Source organism: Lissotriton vulgaris, chromosome 2_1 (assembly GCF_964263255.1).
Source record: "Lissotriton vulgaris chromosome 2_1, aLisVul1.2, whole genome shotgun sequence".
Lineage (NCBI taxonomy): Eukaryota > Metazoa > Chordata > Amphibia > Caudata > Salamandridae > Lissotriton > Lissotriton vulgaris.
The window spans coordinates 2,126,284,027-2,126,300,798 of record NC_141687.1 but is presented as its reverse complement, the minus strand read 5'-3'; the positions used below and the strand labels follow the sequence as shown (position 1 = coordinate 2,126,300,798).

The following is a 16,772-nucleotide window of genomic DNA, read 5'->3' as shown; positions in this document are numbered from 1 at the left end:
CAATCAAAACAAGCTTTGCGTGAGAAAACTGTTGGGCTTAGAAAATGGGTGTGATCATAACCTTTTTATAATTTTTATTGTAAGGAAATGCTATAAAAAATAAAGGAAAAAATAAAGAACACGTTCCACCTAAACGTCACGGCCATATCTTGGCAATTAAAATGTATTTCATTAAAAAACATACCATCACAAATAATTTCAATACAACAGTACAGGTGCTCTCTAGTAGGCAGGTGTACTTAGAACAGGTACACGCAACATGTTTTTATTTACATAACATTGACGAAACAGTTAAAGAAGCCTCCAGGCCAGACATAAAAAATGACCAAAATATGTATTACAAGAGGGCAATTTCCGCATTAACCTCTATCTGAATATAAGGCAAAAGGAGAGTTTTAAAATCACTTTGCTGATTATTAGATCTTGTTCTCTACTTTGTAATAGCATGTTTTTTTCTTAAATTGTGTGCTTAAACAGTTAAATAACCATTTTAACTTGCCAGCAACTGAACCCAATAATTGCCATTCTAACATTACTCAAGGATGAGTGGATGCCTTCCAGACATGCCCTCTTTGCACTAGGTAACTGACTTGAATACCATTGTGTCCAACGCTGTGAGCAAACCAAGCTGCACATTTAACAAGGCTGTGCTCGGGGGTAATTAGCTATGTACTGCACCATCATAAAGATAAAACATCTCTAACTGAGAAATAAATGCGACTAACATTAAAGTTTATCGTAGGTTCTGAGGAGGGGGAGTGCAATAACATAATCTAGCCTCTACAAACATTCAATAGCACATCCAGAATAGTTCGAATAAAGCCAGGACATTAAACAACCTGGAAAGCTGCTGTTTTGCATTATGTGTGGGGTTTTTGGGGTGTACTGTATGTTGTGCGATGCAAGCTAGCAGTTCAGAGGACTCTCAACAAAATGCAGTGTTGAATTTTAAAGAATCCATATAAACGGTTCACATTATAAACACACATTGACTGGATTTTAGTTCTGGCAGGATAACGAACACCGTTGTCTGTGCACACAAACACACAAGCTGGACGAGTACATTTAACACGCCTCTTCCCACTGCGATACATAAACAGGCACAGAGATGCCTTCATATACACTACTCCTGAGACAGGACAGATGTGCGCTCAGACACACAGATACACTTACACTCATTCATGCAGTGTAGGTGGGTCAACTCACTTCTCACTCACGGACAGTCACACTTGTAATCACTCTCTGCGCTCTGCTTACTGAACAAACAAGGCTGTCAGGTAAAGTGCATAGCATCACTCTCCTGAGAGTACATCTGAAATGTGACGTTATCTTTTCTTGCCCCCACTCTACCTTTAAGGCATCTTATTTTCGACTGCAGCAGCCATCAGGTCTGCAATCATCCCCCAGCTCTGAACAAGTTACCACTTTATTTAGTTGGGACAACGAGCAGATTCAATGTCAAATCTTAAATTCCTATTTGAAATGATAGCATTTAAAAAACCCAACTCAAGATCCCTGCATTCTGCAACAAAGATCAGAAAAGGTAACGTGTGAAAGGAATGTGGCAATGTATATTCACCTACAAGGAAGAGACCTGAATTTAACAATGGCTAACTAAATGTGTTGCATATAGATAAAAGCACAAAGGTGCAAACTCTTTTTTTGTGAATGGCAACACTATTCGCTCTCCCCACTCAACGTATGCCTTTACAATTCTACAAACACATTATGCAACAAGAAAAACGTAATCTCAAACTTTCCTGTCCATAAAGTTTGCAAGAAAGGAGTATAGTTCAATAGTTACAGCTATTGCAGGAAAAGTTCAGTCTCCCCACTTGTGAAAGCACGTGTCATCTTTCAATCTGTATAATTGCAACTGTTACCTGAATCGCATATGGACGTTTTGTTGCAATTGGGGGCAATGGGCGCAATCTCCACAACAAAGCAAGAGATGCCAAGACATACAATGCATTTTTCACATGACTGGAGACGCTGCTTACCTCGCCGCCAGGTCTTGACAAGACTGCGGTGTGAAAGCACAGCAAAGGGAAGACCAGGTACCTGACAGCCATCATTACCCCGTCGAATGTCAACCTGCCCGGGAGAGGAAATCTTCCTGCCAAGTGCTAAGAGTTAGCAGCTGCGGCTATGCCTCGGTGCAGTGGAGCAGCCCTGGCGCGCTCCACACTAGAGAGCGGCTGGGTCTCTCGCGCGCCGCCTCACGGGTGCTACCAGGAGCTGTGCGCGCGACCACTGTTCGCGAGACAACTGGTAAGCCGATCTCTTCGAGTAACGACTTCTCCCTGCTGGGGGAAGGGGCGGCGGGAGACGTGGAGCGCGCAGTCAGAAGGGGAGGGACAGAGGTGGTCAACGCCAAGTTATGCATCTGCACAGATGCATTTAACTGGATAATAGGGTAGCCCTCCTAATACGCAAGGGGGTCTCTCTCGCAGCCCTGACGACGCAAGGCGAACGGAGCTGAGGAAACAGGCTTGAGACGTGTGGATGTGAAAGGGGGGTGGGGGGAGGTTTGGGGATGCAAGACAGCGTTATACTTTTTTAATCGTCAGCTCGCAAATGGGAAAGGCACTTTCAAAGAAGTAAAATAAACCAGGGTTTCATAGGAAAGCAAATACACGTACTAATGCTGATTCTACAGCTGCATTGGAGTGTTATAACATAAACACAATTGTCTCCAGGCATTTCAGAGTTGTATGTATTAACTATCCCCATGGTACTTCTCTCATCAACATAGGAAGAATGAAAGGAAGAGTGGACCAGGCCGATGACAAACTTGTGACCTGGAAGTGGGTTTGGCGCACATCCTTTGACACGTCACTGGCACCGGCAAACCCGAGGTTAAGATACTTTTTAATACTTTGTAAAATATGCACTTGGTAACTTACCTTCTTTTCCAGTACATGAATGGAAAAAAAGAAGTGACGCAAAAAGCGACAGCTATTCCTTTAATCCTCACCACGCGATAAAGGCAAATTTATAGCAGTCTCTCGGGGCTTCACTCTGTGGAAGCGGAAATTAATGCATTGTATATTTCTGTCCACACAGCACTAAACATAAACTGAGCAGTCATTTGGTGTTGACATTCCACATGTGTCAGTTTAGGATGTGCAGTGTCATGAACGCATGGCGCGAGTAAGCATGCATTTTAACCGCCATCAAAGATCAAACAGGTGAAAGTACAGGCGCCCCTTAAATTCCTGCAGTAAAGACAAGCAGGGCGGTAGAAGTGAAAGACAAATGATGTCATAACTGTGAAATTACACAAACGGTTTGATGGATTTTTATTTTGTGTTATAGTCAATGCACTGTTTTCACTATTTTGATCACCTGCCTATGGGTTTCCCACAATCTCTCTGCTGCTTTTATCCCCATCCTAGTCCTCCTATCGCACTGACAAAGTTTAAATAACCAAGTAGATGGCATTTCATCAGTGGAGTTAGGAGCAGCAGTATACTAAAATAGGAATGTGGATAGCTCTCATAGTCATGCACACAGTCAACTTTGACAGGGATGCAGGTGTAGTTATCATGCATAATTGTCTACCGAAGATATCATATTTGATTTCTTCTTGGGTGGAAGTGGGCGTGAATATTATGGAATCTTTTATTGTGTCAAAGCTGAACAACCTCTGCCTAATAACTAACCTTTGTTTCCTTCCACATCGAAAATACTCAATGTCTCACAACTCCATTAATTCACTGCTGAAAATGAGCTCTTCCATGGCCGCCAGTTCAGATTAAGGGTGAGATTTTGCACATAACTTGTCATCCTTCAAATAGGTACTGATTCTCTACTCCTTCTGGGTGACTCAACTTCTCATCTTTCTTTAGCAACATCAGCATTTGGCATGATTACCTGCAGCACAATGCTGATCATAATAAGAGAAATAATGGAGTATGAACTGGTGTTCATCTTTCCTTGACAACAGCTCCAACTAATAAACACATTAAATATTTTTTTCACAGATACCACTCCCTTAAAACAGGACAGACCTAAAAGGTCAACCTGTTCCCAAATCTCTTTAATCTATATAGCTTCCCTATCTGCTTTTCTGAAATAATGAAATATATAGTATAAATTCCATGCAGATGATACTCAGCTTTACACGTAAGCCCTTATGACATGACCGGATAAGGCAAAATGTTAGACATTCATCCTGAATGTCATTTCACCTCTAAACACAGAGGGGGCTAATTGGGATGACGGGCGGACTTTGTCCGCCCGCCATCCTATCGGATAATGGGATGGCCCGCCTTAAGAGCGGGGGTCCGTAAGGGGTATTAGGATGCGCCCGCCACATTGGCAGGCTCATCCTGCCTTTTTAACATTGTGGCGGGAGGTGCTCTCATCACCACACGCCACAATGCTAAAAACACATGTCGTGCATGTGCATGCACAACGTGGCAGGCACCGCGCGGTGCCTGCCATGTTGTAAATGCACATGGAGGGGGTTACCATAGTAATCCCCATGTGCCTACCCCACCTCCCCATTTTCCTGGGGGCCCACAACGGGCCCAAACTGAAAGACCACATGCCTATACATTAGGTATGTCAAGAAGGTTTACACAAACTAGACCAGTGGCGTATAAACAAGGGAAATGGGGGAAACTTACTCAGGCAGCCTTGGAGCTTGCTTTGAAGCAAGGTTGTCCCCCGCTGAGAGAGAATTTAGATGAAGCTTGGAAGGACTGGATGACCAGGGCACTAGATAGGGTGGCACCGTGGACGAACAGTATCCCGGCGAAATGGTTCAATGATGACTTAAGAGTAGCCAAGTCTGCATGCAAATGCCTAGAGCGTGTTTGGCGTAAAAACTACTGTACGACTCTTAAGCTGGAATATAAGAACCGCCTGAAAGAGTACCATGGTCTCATAAGGAAAACGACACAAGCATTTTTAAATGAGAAAATTGAGTTAGCAGAGAATTCCTCTAAGGAACTTTTCTCCACATATAAGGAGCTTACTTTACTTAACAGAACACTGGCTCCGGACACCTACTCCAAAGAGGTCTACGAGGCTCTCGCGGACTACTTTGTGAAGAAGGTTGAGACTACATGTTTGTCTTTTCCGACGGGTGCCGGTGAGGTAAAATCAGGACGAGCTGGGAGAATGAGGCTGATTGAGGATAAGTGCTTTAACCAGTTTGTGGTCTCTGTCCAACCGGAACTGATGAAAATAGTGCTGAGTATTCAGTCAGGTCCCCAACGGATGCAGCTCCGCCTAGGATCTTTAGGAACCAGCTGGAACTCCTTATAAATCATATAAGACATTTGGCAGAGCTATTTTTTCAGGCCAGCTATGTGCCATGTGGTTGGAAAATAGCTCAGGTAATTCCGATTAAAAAAAGGCCAATCTGAACTTGTCCCATTTGGACAATTTTCGCCCTATTTCTCTCCTACCTTTTTGTGCTAAAGTGGTGGAGAAAATAGTCAATGCCCAGATAGTGAAATATATGGATGAATGTCAACTTCCCCACACCTCACAATCAGGCTTTAGAGCCAACCATTCCACGGAATCGGCTCTGCTTTTTTCTACAGAGCTGCTTCGAAGAAAAGTAGATGAAGGTCGGACGGCTGCCTTACTGTTGCTGGCCCTAAGTGCGGCATTTGATACCGTCTCGCATCCTTTACTGCTTGCCCCTTTAAGGGAGTCAGGGTTTGTGGGGCTGGCTCACGACTGGCTGTGCTTATTCCTTGCGGATAGAAGGATTCAAGTCTACTGTTCCCCCTTTAAATCGGAATCTCGGTCCCTAAAGCAGGGGTTTCCGCAGGGCTCTATTCTGAGCCCTACTTTATTCAATCTCTACAGGGGACCACTTGCGAAGATTGTGGAGACCTATGTGGTTGACATTGTGTCCTACTCTGACGTCACTCAACTGGTGGCGACCCTATCTCAACTCCCGGAAGAGGTGGTGGCTAACTTCTCTGCCTTTCTAGCGGATTTAGCAGGCTGGATGAACAATAACTGTCTCCGCCTCAATGGGAGCAAACAGAGCTTTTAGTGATGGGGCAAACACCATCAATCTGGTCAGCTTGGTGGCCACCTGAACTAGGTCCTACTCCCAATCCCTCCGAGCATGTGAAAAACCTGGGTGTACGATTGGATGCTAATCTCTCCTTTGAACATCATATTAGAGGGGTTGCAGGCAAATGCTACGACATTCTGAGAAGTCTTCGCAAAACTTTGGACTTACTCCCCGTTACTGAGATGAAAACGTTAATACACACCCTAGTCACCTCCCATCTGGACTATGGGAACTCACTGTACATCGGTTTGAGTAAGAAAGGACTGCATCAACTCCAATGTGTTCAGAATGCGGCTGCTAGGTTGGCATTGAATCTCCCCCGGAAGTCATCTGGGAGCCGTGCTTTAGCCACCTTGCATTGGCTTACCATCCGGGAACGTATTTTGTTTAAAACTATGTGTATGGCTCAGCGCATTGCGCAGGGAAAGGGACCTATATACTTACAAAATAAGCTGACCATGTATCGTCCTAATCGGCTATTGAGATTCCTAGGAAGTATGCAATTCCAGGTTCCACGTATTTACAAAGCACGGATGGGCGGCCGCTCATTTAGATATTTAGCCAGTAAGCAATGGAACACACTTCCTATTGAGCTCTGTATGGAACCGTCTGAGGTGAGGTTCCGTCAGAAATGAAAGACTCACCTATTTCCCAAGTAGTAGGCCCGATATCTGGTTGGCCCCCTCTTCTGCTTCCAGCCTGACAGTTGTTGAAGCTCTTTTATGGTCTGTATCTGCAGCTTGATTTTGATTTGATTTGATTTATCAACTTATAAAGCACGCGAATGCCCGAAGCCGTCTTGGCGCTTATGACAGACAGCAGGCCTCTCTGAACGGGCCACCTAACAGCCCGCAGTAAAAAGCCAAGTTTTCACTGCTTTTCTAAAGGAGCCTAGAGATGGGCTATTTTTTGTAGTGAGTGGCAGCATGTTCCAAACCTGTGCTGTATGTACAAAAAAGCTCCTTCCACCCCAATTGGCCCGTCTGATTTTCGGGACTCTAATTAGTTTCAATTGGCTCGATCTGAGCAATCTGGAGGGTTCATACAATTTCAGGTTGGTTCTCAAGAACTTTGAGGCTGATCCCTGAACAGCCTTGTATGCCAAACACAGTGATTTAAATTGCACTCTTTTTGCAATTGGAAGCCAGTGTAAGATTTTTAATTTATGCGCAATTGGCTCATATTTGGCAATACCAAGTACCAACCTTGCAGCTGCATTTTGTAGGCGTTGTTGCTTAGATAAAGTCTGTACTCTCGCCCCGGCATATAAAGCATTCCCATAATCTAATCTAGATAATGCTAATGCCGTCACTACCGTCTTTCGAGTGTCATCTGGTATATAAGGTAGTAATTTTTATAACCATCTTCAGGATAAACCAGACTGAGGATGCAAGTTTACTAGCTTGGGCGTCAAAAGAGAGTTTAGTATCAAGGATCATACCCAAATTTTTCACTTTTTCTGCTGGATCCGGACAACTGCCCAAGCTGTCGGGCCACCAGGCTGCGGACCAGATGTTAGAATTGCCTCCCAGCAGCAGCACTTCGCTCTTATCCCATTACGGGAACACACTGATTTAAGTGTAACCAGGAGCTTTATAAACTCTATTATTATTATTATTATTATTATTATTAGAAGCTGACAAGCTCCGCCATGAAAAAAGGACAGTTAGGTCTACCATAAGAAAAACCAAAGCAAGGGAGTCCAGATTCCACCAGCGCAGACCAAGTCCCTAGGGAAGGCCTTCCAAAGCTCGACTCCCTGTCGACTATGCTCAACATGTGACACCTCAAAGGCAAGTAAAACACACAATCCCACTGGTTTAGGTGAGTGTACCAAGTGTCAGGAACGTTTGTGGCATTTCTCAATAGCGACTCAGTGAGCTTGGGAGAGGAAGGGTGGTCCAGTCCCCCGGGAACCAATGATGAGGGTGGGGCTACAGGGATTGCCCAGGAGGAAATGGAGAGTGAATCTGAAGGTGAAGTCAAGCCAACGAAAGCGGCCCGTAGCTCAGAGCAAAAGAGACAGGCCAGCCGGCACAAGGAAAAGAGTGTCAGCTGGTGCTTGAGAGTGAAAGGGCCCACAACCAAGAGTTTGAACACGAGTACAGGACAGAACTCTCTTTACATGAGGGAAGCCGGGTCAGGTACAAAGGGCAGCACTGGGAAGAATCGGAGGTTGATGAAAGGCTAGTGGCAGGTCTCAGAGCCACACCGTCCGGTCGACAAAGGAGAGAAGCTGACCAAGAAATAAGGGATCAAGGAGCCTGGTACTTACTCACATGCAATGCATGTAAAACAAAATGGCACCTCTGCGTACATACAGGGAAGCAGCGATGAGGATATGCACTTCTCCGTATGGGTGCAAGACAAAGATAAGCTAACCCCAAAGAAGATAATAGCCAAAAAGGAAGGTGAGACTTTTGTGTATCTGTTGTGCAACCTATAGCGGATTGGACTGAGAAGAGGGACCAATATGACAGGCCTTAGCCAAGGTATGGATAATTTGAGCCAGAGGACATCGCAGTAGCGGAGGAATGCATCATGCATGAAGGAGGATTCCCCAGTTGGTACCTCATCTACATACAGCAATGCCTCGTAAGATGGGAGTGCTATGTTGAGGAGAAACCCGCAGAGTCCCCTTGAATGAGAATGTACCCATTACTGCAGAATGGTGCAGTGGGGATTCTATACGTGCAAAGGGCCCAGATGAACAAAGAGGGGATGGGAACAAAGTTACTGTCACTGCTGGATGGGGCATGGAAATAGATTACATGCTTAGAGAAGTGTGGAGAAGTGTGGCTCAATGGTTAGAGTGGCAGACCCTGATGCAGAGCTCTAGCCCGGGACCAGGGTTCAATTCCCGCCTCGGCGGGTCTTGGGCTCAATTTCCTCAGACCTGATAATTCTCACCTCGGTGCTTATTCTAATCATGGGTGCAACTCTGGGCAATAGCTTGCTAAATCTCCACAACGGCCCCAACAGTGCTGGAAGGCCTGGCTTCATCTTGGGGGTGCCCAGGAGTGGACATTTCACAGGAAAAAGCCAGGAAGGGTTCCACAGCGGTATGTGTACAGCGCCAGGAAACCCCGGTTGGGGTATAAGTGTGCTTTACAAGTACAAATTAATTTCATTTCATTAGAGAAAAACACAGCAGGTGGCAATAAGAGACTGCTAAGCAGCTCCAATGGGCGAACAGACAAACACAGTGTTTACCCAAGCTCATATTGCAGCAATCACACTAACAAATACCCAGCATAATGGCCTGCAATTAATATGCACAGGCACCGGATATGGACCACCCTGAGAGAAATATTACCTGACTTCCCAGATGTAGGAGGACTACATCATGAAGCCAGTAGAAAACGTAAACGATTTCCTACATAGAACGTGGGAAAGAAAACACAGGCTCACAAGCCATATCTTTCTATAATATTTTGAATAAAGTGTTGGGTAACCATTTCTTCAAAATATTATATTATATTATGCAGAGCAGGCCTGGACAACCGCCACAAATCCCCATGTAACAGGAACTGGTTTAAGTACCTCCTCAGTATCAAGCACAGGACAGTTAGATCATTTCCAACACCCAGTCGCAGGGAGGTACGCTGTTCGCCACACAACTGAAGCAGAGACCTAGTACTTGGGTGATCACATGGCAGGCAGCAGCAAACACAGATAAGGAACCCATCAAAACAGGGACCAGGGACACAAGCATGGCAAGGAGGGGTGACAGAGAGGGGAGGTGGCGCCTTCATGCAACCACACAGCCAAAATTCACAGTAAAATAGGCCCCCCAGTAAATGAAGAAAGGTAATTATAATCCCAGTGACTTAACCCCAGTAGTTCACCTCTCATGATAAAGAAAACAAGCTCCCCACTGCCCCCCATCCCTAACAGGTGTATCATGTCAGAAAGGACTAACAGACAGCAGTGGGGGTCCAAACAAATTACTTGCTTCTAGGAATTCAGGGCTGCTGGGGGCTCTGTAAAGTGGGTGCCTACACTAACGACATAGTCTTCCTACAGGGGTGCAGAATAATCAGGTTGCCCAAGGTGCCCACGGAAACTAAGGCCTCATTCTGCTGCTGAACCCTAAGGGCGGGGTTCACTGGCCACACCCCAGGGGCAGGGCAGTCTGATGAGGGGGCTGGACAACATCTAGAAAACTGTTTGGAAAGCAGACACCCAGGTGCAGCAGCTAAAGTCTAATGGGACACATTCCAGTCACCAAGCCAGAAGGACCCCATCTTCAGGCAACATGTCAATGCTTAATGTTTCTTCATGGTGTGTCGTCCTGATCGTACCCTCAAATGCTCTAGAAGCCTTCAAATCAATGGAGGCCTTCCTTTCACTTATAAATGAAGCCATCCTCCGTGACAGGGACAATCTTTTTCTTGCACTTGGGATGATAAGACCCTAAAACTCCACAGCCCCCTTAGTCAATAAGCTAAGAGACTTCAGTGTGATGATGAGTTTGAGACTCCAGATGGAGGTTCACTCAACCATTCATCCTTCTGAGGATCAACAAGATAAGCACCAATTTCATTATGTATCTAATCTTGGGAACTAAAGAGACACCTGCCAAAAGCTATGGATAGCGGGCCCAACAGAAATGCTGTTTGACATCAGGGTGTGGTCCGAGGAAGAGGGGTGGTGCTAGGGACAAATGCTTCCAAGCATCTATCCCTGCTCCAGATGGAATAGAGAGAACAAGGTGCAACCCTTCCAGGCTCTCTTCCATTTCATGCTTAGTTAACTAATAATGATCCAAACTTGCAGGAAAATCCTGACTTCCAACCCATGGGGCAGTATAACAGGCAAGGAGGACCATAGAGCAGCCTCTTACACTCTCTCTACGGGTCAAGGGAAACAATGAATTATACGACTCAAACAAATGCCCAAACTAAAGGAAAAAAAATGTTTGCCCAAAAAGAAGACTCCAGATAAAAAGGCAGAGTTGTGAGCAGCCTAAGCCATGTGTCTGATACCACAAGAGAGGGCAACGTAGCCCACCGTGGTGATTCCTGTGGAGCTGAGACGATCGAGGACCCTCCTTGCGGACCCGTACTACCATATCCGGGTCATTACCTTGCAAAATAGACCTTCCAACCATCAAACATGATGCCTAACACATGAAGAAACGATTTAAAGTGACATTCTATAATCATCAATTGTGAATAATAAAGGGTCACCAAATAGAATACTCTCCTCTCTCTGAAATATATTACTACCTTTAAGAATCTATAAGAAACTGACAACAAGAACTTATAAGAAATTGTCAACCAGAATAGATTATATTCACTGTTCAAGCCCTGAAGAAGTCCCTGGTTGGGACGCAACGCGTTGGCGGTTCCAAAAGTGATGCTGTCAAAAGTTTTTAAAGATTGAACAATAAAGAATAACTGAAACTGAAAACATTGACTTGCTCATGAAACTAAAACCTTCTTTGACTGATTCGCTGTTATAAATTGTGTTTAAAGTGTGCTGGGCTACTTTGTGTTGTTAAATTGTTGAAGGTTAGGTTTATTGAATCTACCTTTAATTTGAGGGAGTATAGGGAATTGTGCTCCCAGCCTTTTGTTTGCACCTTTTCCTTTCACCAACACTGATAGGGACTTTTAAGACTAGTGCTGGCACCTTATGCTTTGATTCCCTCTGTTTTGTCCACGTAGTCCATCACGTGCCGGGGACAGGGAGATGCACAAAAATAAATACGTGTTCCCGGGGCACGTTGCAAGCACCAGCAACACCAAACAGCAAAACACACCTGCTTCTCACTTTTCCGCCCACATGTAGCAAACATACAAGGACTGAAAAACACAACTTGCAGCAAGTGCAATTGAAGGTAACATCAACAAAGGTAGCCCCCAGCTTGAAAAAAGTTCAGGAAGGGGCCGCACAGTAACCTTGCTCTTATGCACTCACCGGGAAAGGCATTTTTGGAAAAACTGGTGATGCCCATAGTACCCCTGCTAAACCTACATTCCTATCCCTCCCTTAACTCATCAGAACCACTCCACAACATTCTTAACACTGATCTGACCACCCAGAGCCAAAATGTCAGAAATGTCCAAAAATACCCAGGTAGGTGAAGAGAGATCAACAGCGAAATTAAAATAATATATGACATTTTAATAATGTTTATAGGATTCACTCTTACTGCCCTAATCACTGAAAAACGTGTCCAACAGGGGTCAACTTCCGAAAACTCACCAGATTGCGACTAGTAGCTTGATGGGATCAAACCCTGTGGTAAAATATAGGTTCTCCAAAAAAAACTAAGAACAGGGTGTATGTATCTAAGCTTAATTAACAGTCAACAAAGTTCTTATTTAAAAACAGGTAGCCTCAAGGCCAATGAAGTGCACACACACCAACTTTTCATTAACCCCCACGACCCAAGGGAAAAACAACTTTACTGTACTTGTGCAAGCGGAAGGAGGAATAAAAAGCTCTCATCAAGAGATCTGCTTAATGCCCACGACCCTCAAAGAGGAAGAGAAAAGTGCGTGGGTGCTCCGTTCCAAAGTGCGGTCGAATCCTCCAATGGGAATATTACACTAGAACTAAAAACTGCACACTTTCTTGAGAAGGAACACAGCCAGTGAAGGAGTGCAGATGACTCCCAGAAGACCCATACCTACCTGCCTACTACGGATTGTCCCACACATGAGTACTACAGAGGAACTGCTGAGTCAAAAGATGTTCACTAAAAGGGAAGTATAGCACCTGCGCTGGGATATCTCATATGTTACCACAACTACACCAAACAGGACAGCAGCATCCCACATGCACACTTCACAGTGCCCTTTTGTATAACACATGGTACCAGCACATGACCACAGTCAGCTCTGAAGCATCAGCTAAGCATCAGCTAAGTTAATGTTATGTCTATTCATTAATTCCACATGTGGTAGTCGCAGATAGGCTTTACATGTCCCAGGAAGTAGTCTCTGAGAAAGCAAAATGCCTTATGTAAAATAAGGGCCAATATCCATCCCAACAAGATTGAACCATACAGGGTAGTTGTAAACATAGCCAATATGACACCAATGCAACAGCTCTATATATCCTATCTGAACCCACTAATATCCAAACTGAGCAGAACAGGATACGCAGGAAGGGCCACGTAGGGAAAGATATCCCATGGCTTCAAGATTTCTGAGAGAAAAGATTTTTGGAGGTGGCAACACTCCCAACCCAGCGCACAAACATGTCTGCTCAAGTGTCCATTTGTGGACCAAGAGTGTCTCTTAGTGTAACCGGGGCGGTCTTCTTAAACAACAAATTGTCTCCCAACAAGGAAATCTTATGTAGGGCTGACCAGCTCAGGGACAGAAAAGGGGAATGGGTCGCATGGGGGAGGGTTGAATGAAAGTATGACCACCCCATGTTGAGAAATATGGGACACTGAGGTGGGTGGATACACTTTGTTAGAAGGGAAACGACAACCCCTGATTTTACGGAAACTAACACTGTATTCCTTATGTTTCAGAGGAAAAGGAACGCTTCCGTTGGGCATGAATGTTAACTCAGGAGTGATATTATATATTCTAGATATGCAATGGGGCACCTCCATGCTGATGGGACTACTACTGGCAGTGTGGCGAGTAAGCCTACACTCAGCTTGTTCCCGGATGGAGGAGACTGTATTCCTTGGTCACCATGCACACCCCGACCATGGTCATTCTTGGGAGAAGATCAATAAGACTTGTAGCACCAACCGTAAGGAAAAAAGCAACCTTGCTGCACAAAGCTCGTGAAAGGAGAGCTGCGGACTATTTTGGCTGAGCATAATTCTAACACATTCCAGAAGAATTGATACTGTTCACAGAAGCACAGCTGGGGGAAGGGGGTGTTACCCTTATTCACCCTACAAACAAAAGCTAATGCCTGCTAGTTACAAATCACTCGGTGGGTGATATTCAAAATTATGAACAGCACTGAGTTCGGCCTCAATTCCATCAAATAAGAAATGCAAGCAATCAGTCTCATGTTAATGCAGCACCGATATGTACTGAACTTAATGACCGTAATGGAGGGGGTCTGTGCCAAGATCGGAGCAACTTGCTGTACGTTCATACCAGGGAAAGACATGGACAATGGAAATCTTTGACTCAATCAACGTGGTTCAGATGGTCAGCTAGGTAGGTCTGTACATAAAGAGTTTGGTGGGGATTTTGCGGTGACAAATTTTATCAGACCTACCATTGCAACAAGTGTTCTGCCCCTCCGGAGACTACTTAGGTCTTCTAAACGAACCAGCATTCTAGCACTTCCCCTGTTTTTCTTATAAGCCTGAAAAACATCTGCCCTCTTTTTGGGACCCAGGTGTGGCAGCTCATGTGTGCCCCCATTACAGTCCCTGGCCTTGAGTCTTTCAAACAGGCTCGCCCCCACCCCAAGTAATCTTAAATCATGCCATTGACTGAGTACCCCAGGCTCACCTTTATCATCCCACAGGCTTGCCTTTCCCCAGCAGTCATCTTTGTTGGCAACTCAAATGTCCTGAAATTGTAATTGTTGAACATTGCAGGGTTATCTGCTAAGTTTAATGACAGTGCTTGGGTGCTGTTTGTTAAATCATACCAGATCATTCTTCTCTAAGAATCTTGGAAGGAGGAACGCATCTTCTTTTTAGAAGGATAAAAAACCTATTTTTACTCCCCGCAGTGCCCGAACTGCCGGGGAGGACCAGTGAGGGTCTGATTATCTTTGTTGCAGTGGAACTTTGTGGGCACATCAAGGATTTGGAACCAGATTTTGCACATGTTGCAGGGGATGAAGATATCCATCCCAGGGCTCACTCCAATAGTACTGGTTAATTTCTACAATGCAAGGGCTGCCATAGAAGAGCTCCCCAGTCTCCGCTGTTTATGCTTGACAATAGACTCCTTGTCGAAGTCTATAGTCAAGCATAGTTCTGGGAGGGAGATGACCCTGCTAATGGGGGATTTTAACTGTCATCTATGTGATTGCCCATTAGTACTGGTTGCAACTAAGTCTAAATGTTTGTTGAAGTAGGTGCTCTATCCAGTTCACGTTAAGGATGGTCAAGAGCTTACCACTATCCTAGCCTCACACAACCTTGTTTGTGCTTTGGAGAAGCCAACCCATGCACTTTTCCAACATTCAAAGGGAGGGGTTGTATGTCCATTATAGATTTGATATTTGTATCAGCCTCCTTGTTGTTTATTATATCCAACTTTGATATAATCTATATCCTTTTAGTGATGATCATAATCTCCGGTCCTTAGTCATTGAGGGATTAATTGATGTTGGGGTGAGGCGCAAAGAGGTCTCTCCCTTGTGGATCAAGGAAGGAGATTAAATTTGGCTACGGTGGTATCTTTGCAAATTAAAGCATTCCTATTTTCTAGTTGTGATCATGAGATTTTCACCTTTTTGGATACTCATGCCCCGGAAAAGGATGTTCTGCTAGCATTTATGGGCATTGCCCAGAAAGTCTAAGCACTATTATTTGTTCCTGTGATAAATTCGGGCTTGCAGGACCGTAAGTGGTTTGATCAGGTCTGCTCTGGGAGCATTCGTCATCTGAAGGTGGCTCTTAAGCAGGCCCCCAGAGACAGGGATCTTGGTGCCTTTTGTTGGTTGATTTTCAAAAAGACTAGCCAGCCGTAAATCTGAAATTCAGGTAAATTCCTGGGTGGTGCTAGGCCAGGCGTGTGAGCTTAGAGCTAGCTCTCTTTTTTTTAGGGTGATAAACATGCCCTGCTATGAGGAGGGAAATGGCCCAGCAATATGCCAGCATACTTCAGAGCAACAATGAGCTGACCACTTTGCAGGGGTCTATTACTTTGGGGCAGAGAGTGGAGGAGCACTTAGGGAGGGAGGTATGATAAGTAGGGCCAGTGTGTTTTTTTTCTTTTGATATAGTCACCCAGGGCATTTGGGAGCTTTCTCAGAACAAGGTCTCTGACCCTGATGGGATTCCCCAGATTTGTTTCTGGACAATATTGAGTTTTGGGGCCCACTATTGACCTTGGTTTTGAATGCTGCGGTGCAGGTAGGGGGATTCACCCTCGTTGTCTAAAGCGGTAGTGCTAGTTTGTAAGAAGGGGGATGAGGCCACCCTATCTCTTTGATTGATGCAGTAGTTAAGGTTTTAGGGAGGAAAATTCTAAACAGGTGATGGGGTGGTTCAATGAAAATTATATCTTTTCAGAGGCTCAATATGGCTTCAGGTCTAGCAGGTCGATACCCGATCAATGTTTGGAATTATCAATAAGTGCACGATTGCCCGGTCGGAATACCTCCACTTGGCATTCATAGACCTTACGTATGCTTTCGATATGGTTAACTATATGAAGCAGTGGGGTTTGTGAAGCGCGATAGATGTGGACCTGAATATTGTGGCCCTTTCATCTGACCTGCATTCTGGTACTTCAGCATCAATGTGGTTCTCTCAAGGAAATGACCGCACTCAGCCCTTTCCCACACATAGGGGTGTTTGGCAGGGGTGTATTCTTGCACCTTTTCTGTTCACCTTATACATTAATGGTCTTGAGCAAGCACATCTCTCTGTCCAGGCAGACTGTCCGAGGGTGGGAGTGAGATTGCTCCCAGTATTGTTATATGCCGATGATGTGGTCCTCATTCCTCAAACTGCTGTTGGGCTACAGCTACTATTGAATACGTCTGTTGCCTTCATGGTGAGCTGCGATCTAGAGGTAAACGTTTCTAAATCATACATCATGGTAGTTGG

The 16,772-nt window shown here is 44.9% G+C and overlaps 1 protein-coding gene across 2 annotated transcripts in view; it reads right to left on the bottom strand.

Moving 5' to 3' along the window:
• THSD4 (thrombospondin type 1 domain containing 4) overlaps positions 1–16,772 on the bottom strand; it is a 2,294,989-nt gene that overhangs the window by 667,125 nt on the left and 1,611,092 nt on the right. The window contains exon 1 of one of the 2 annotated variants that reach the window (XM_086958406.1): positions 2,001–2,190. The exons of the other annotated variant lie outside the window; for it this stretch is intronic. Coding sequence (XP_086814532.1) covers positions 2,001–2,075 — 75 coding nt within the window. The 5' untranslated portion in view covers positions 2,076–2,190. Of the gene's footprint in view, positions 1–2,000; positions 2,191–16,772 lie in introns of those variants that run through there. 2 annotated transcript variants of the gene reach the window in all.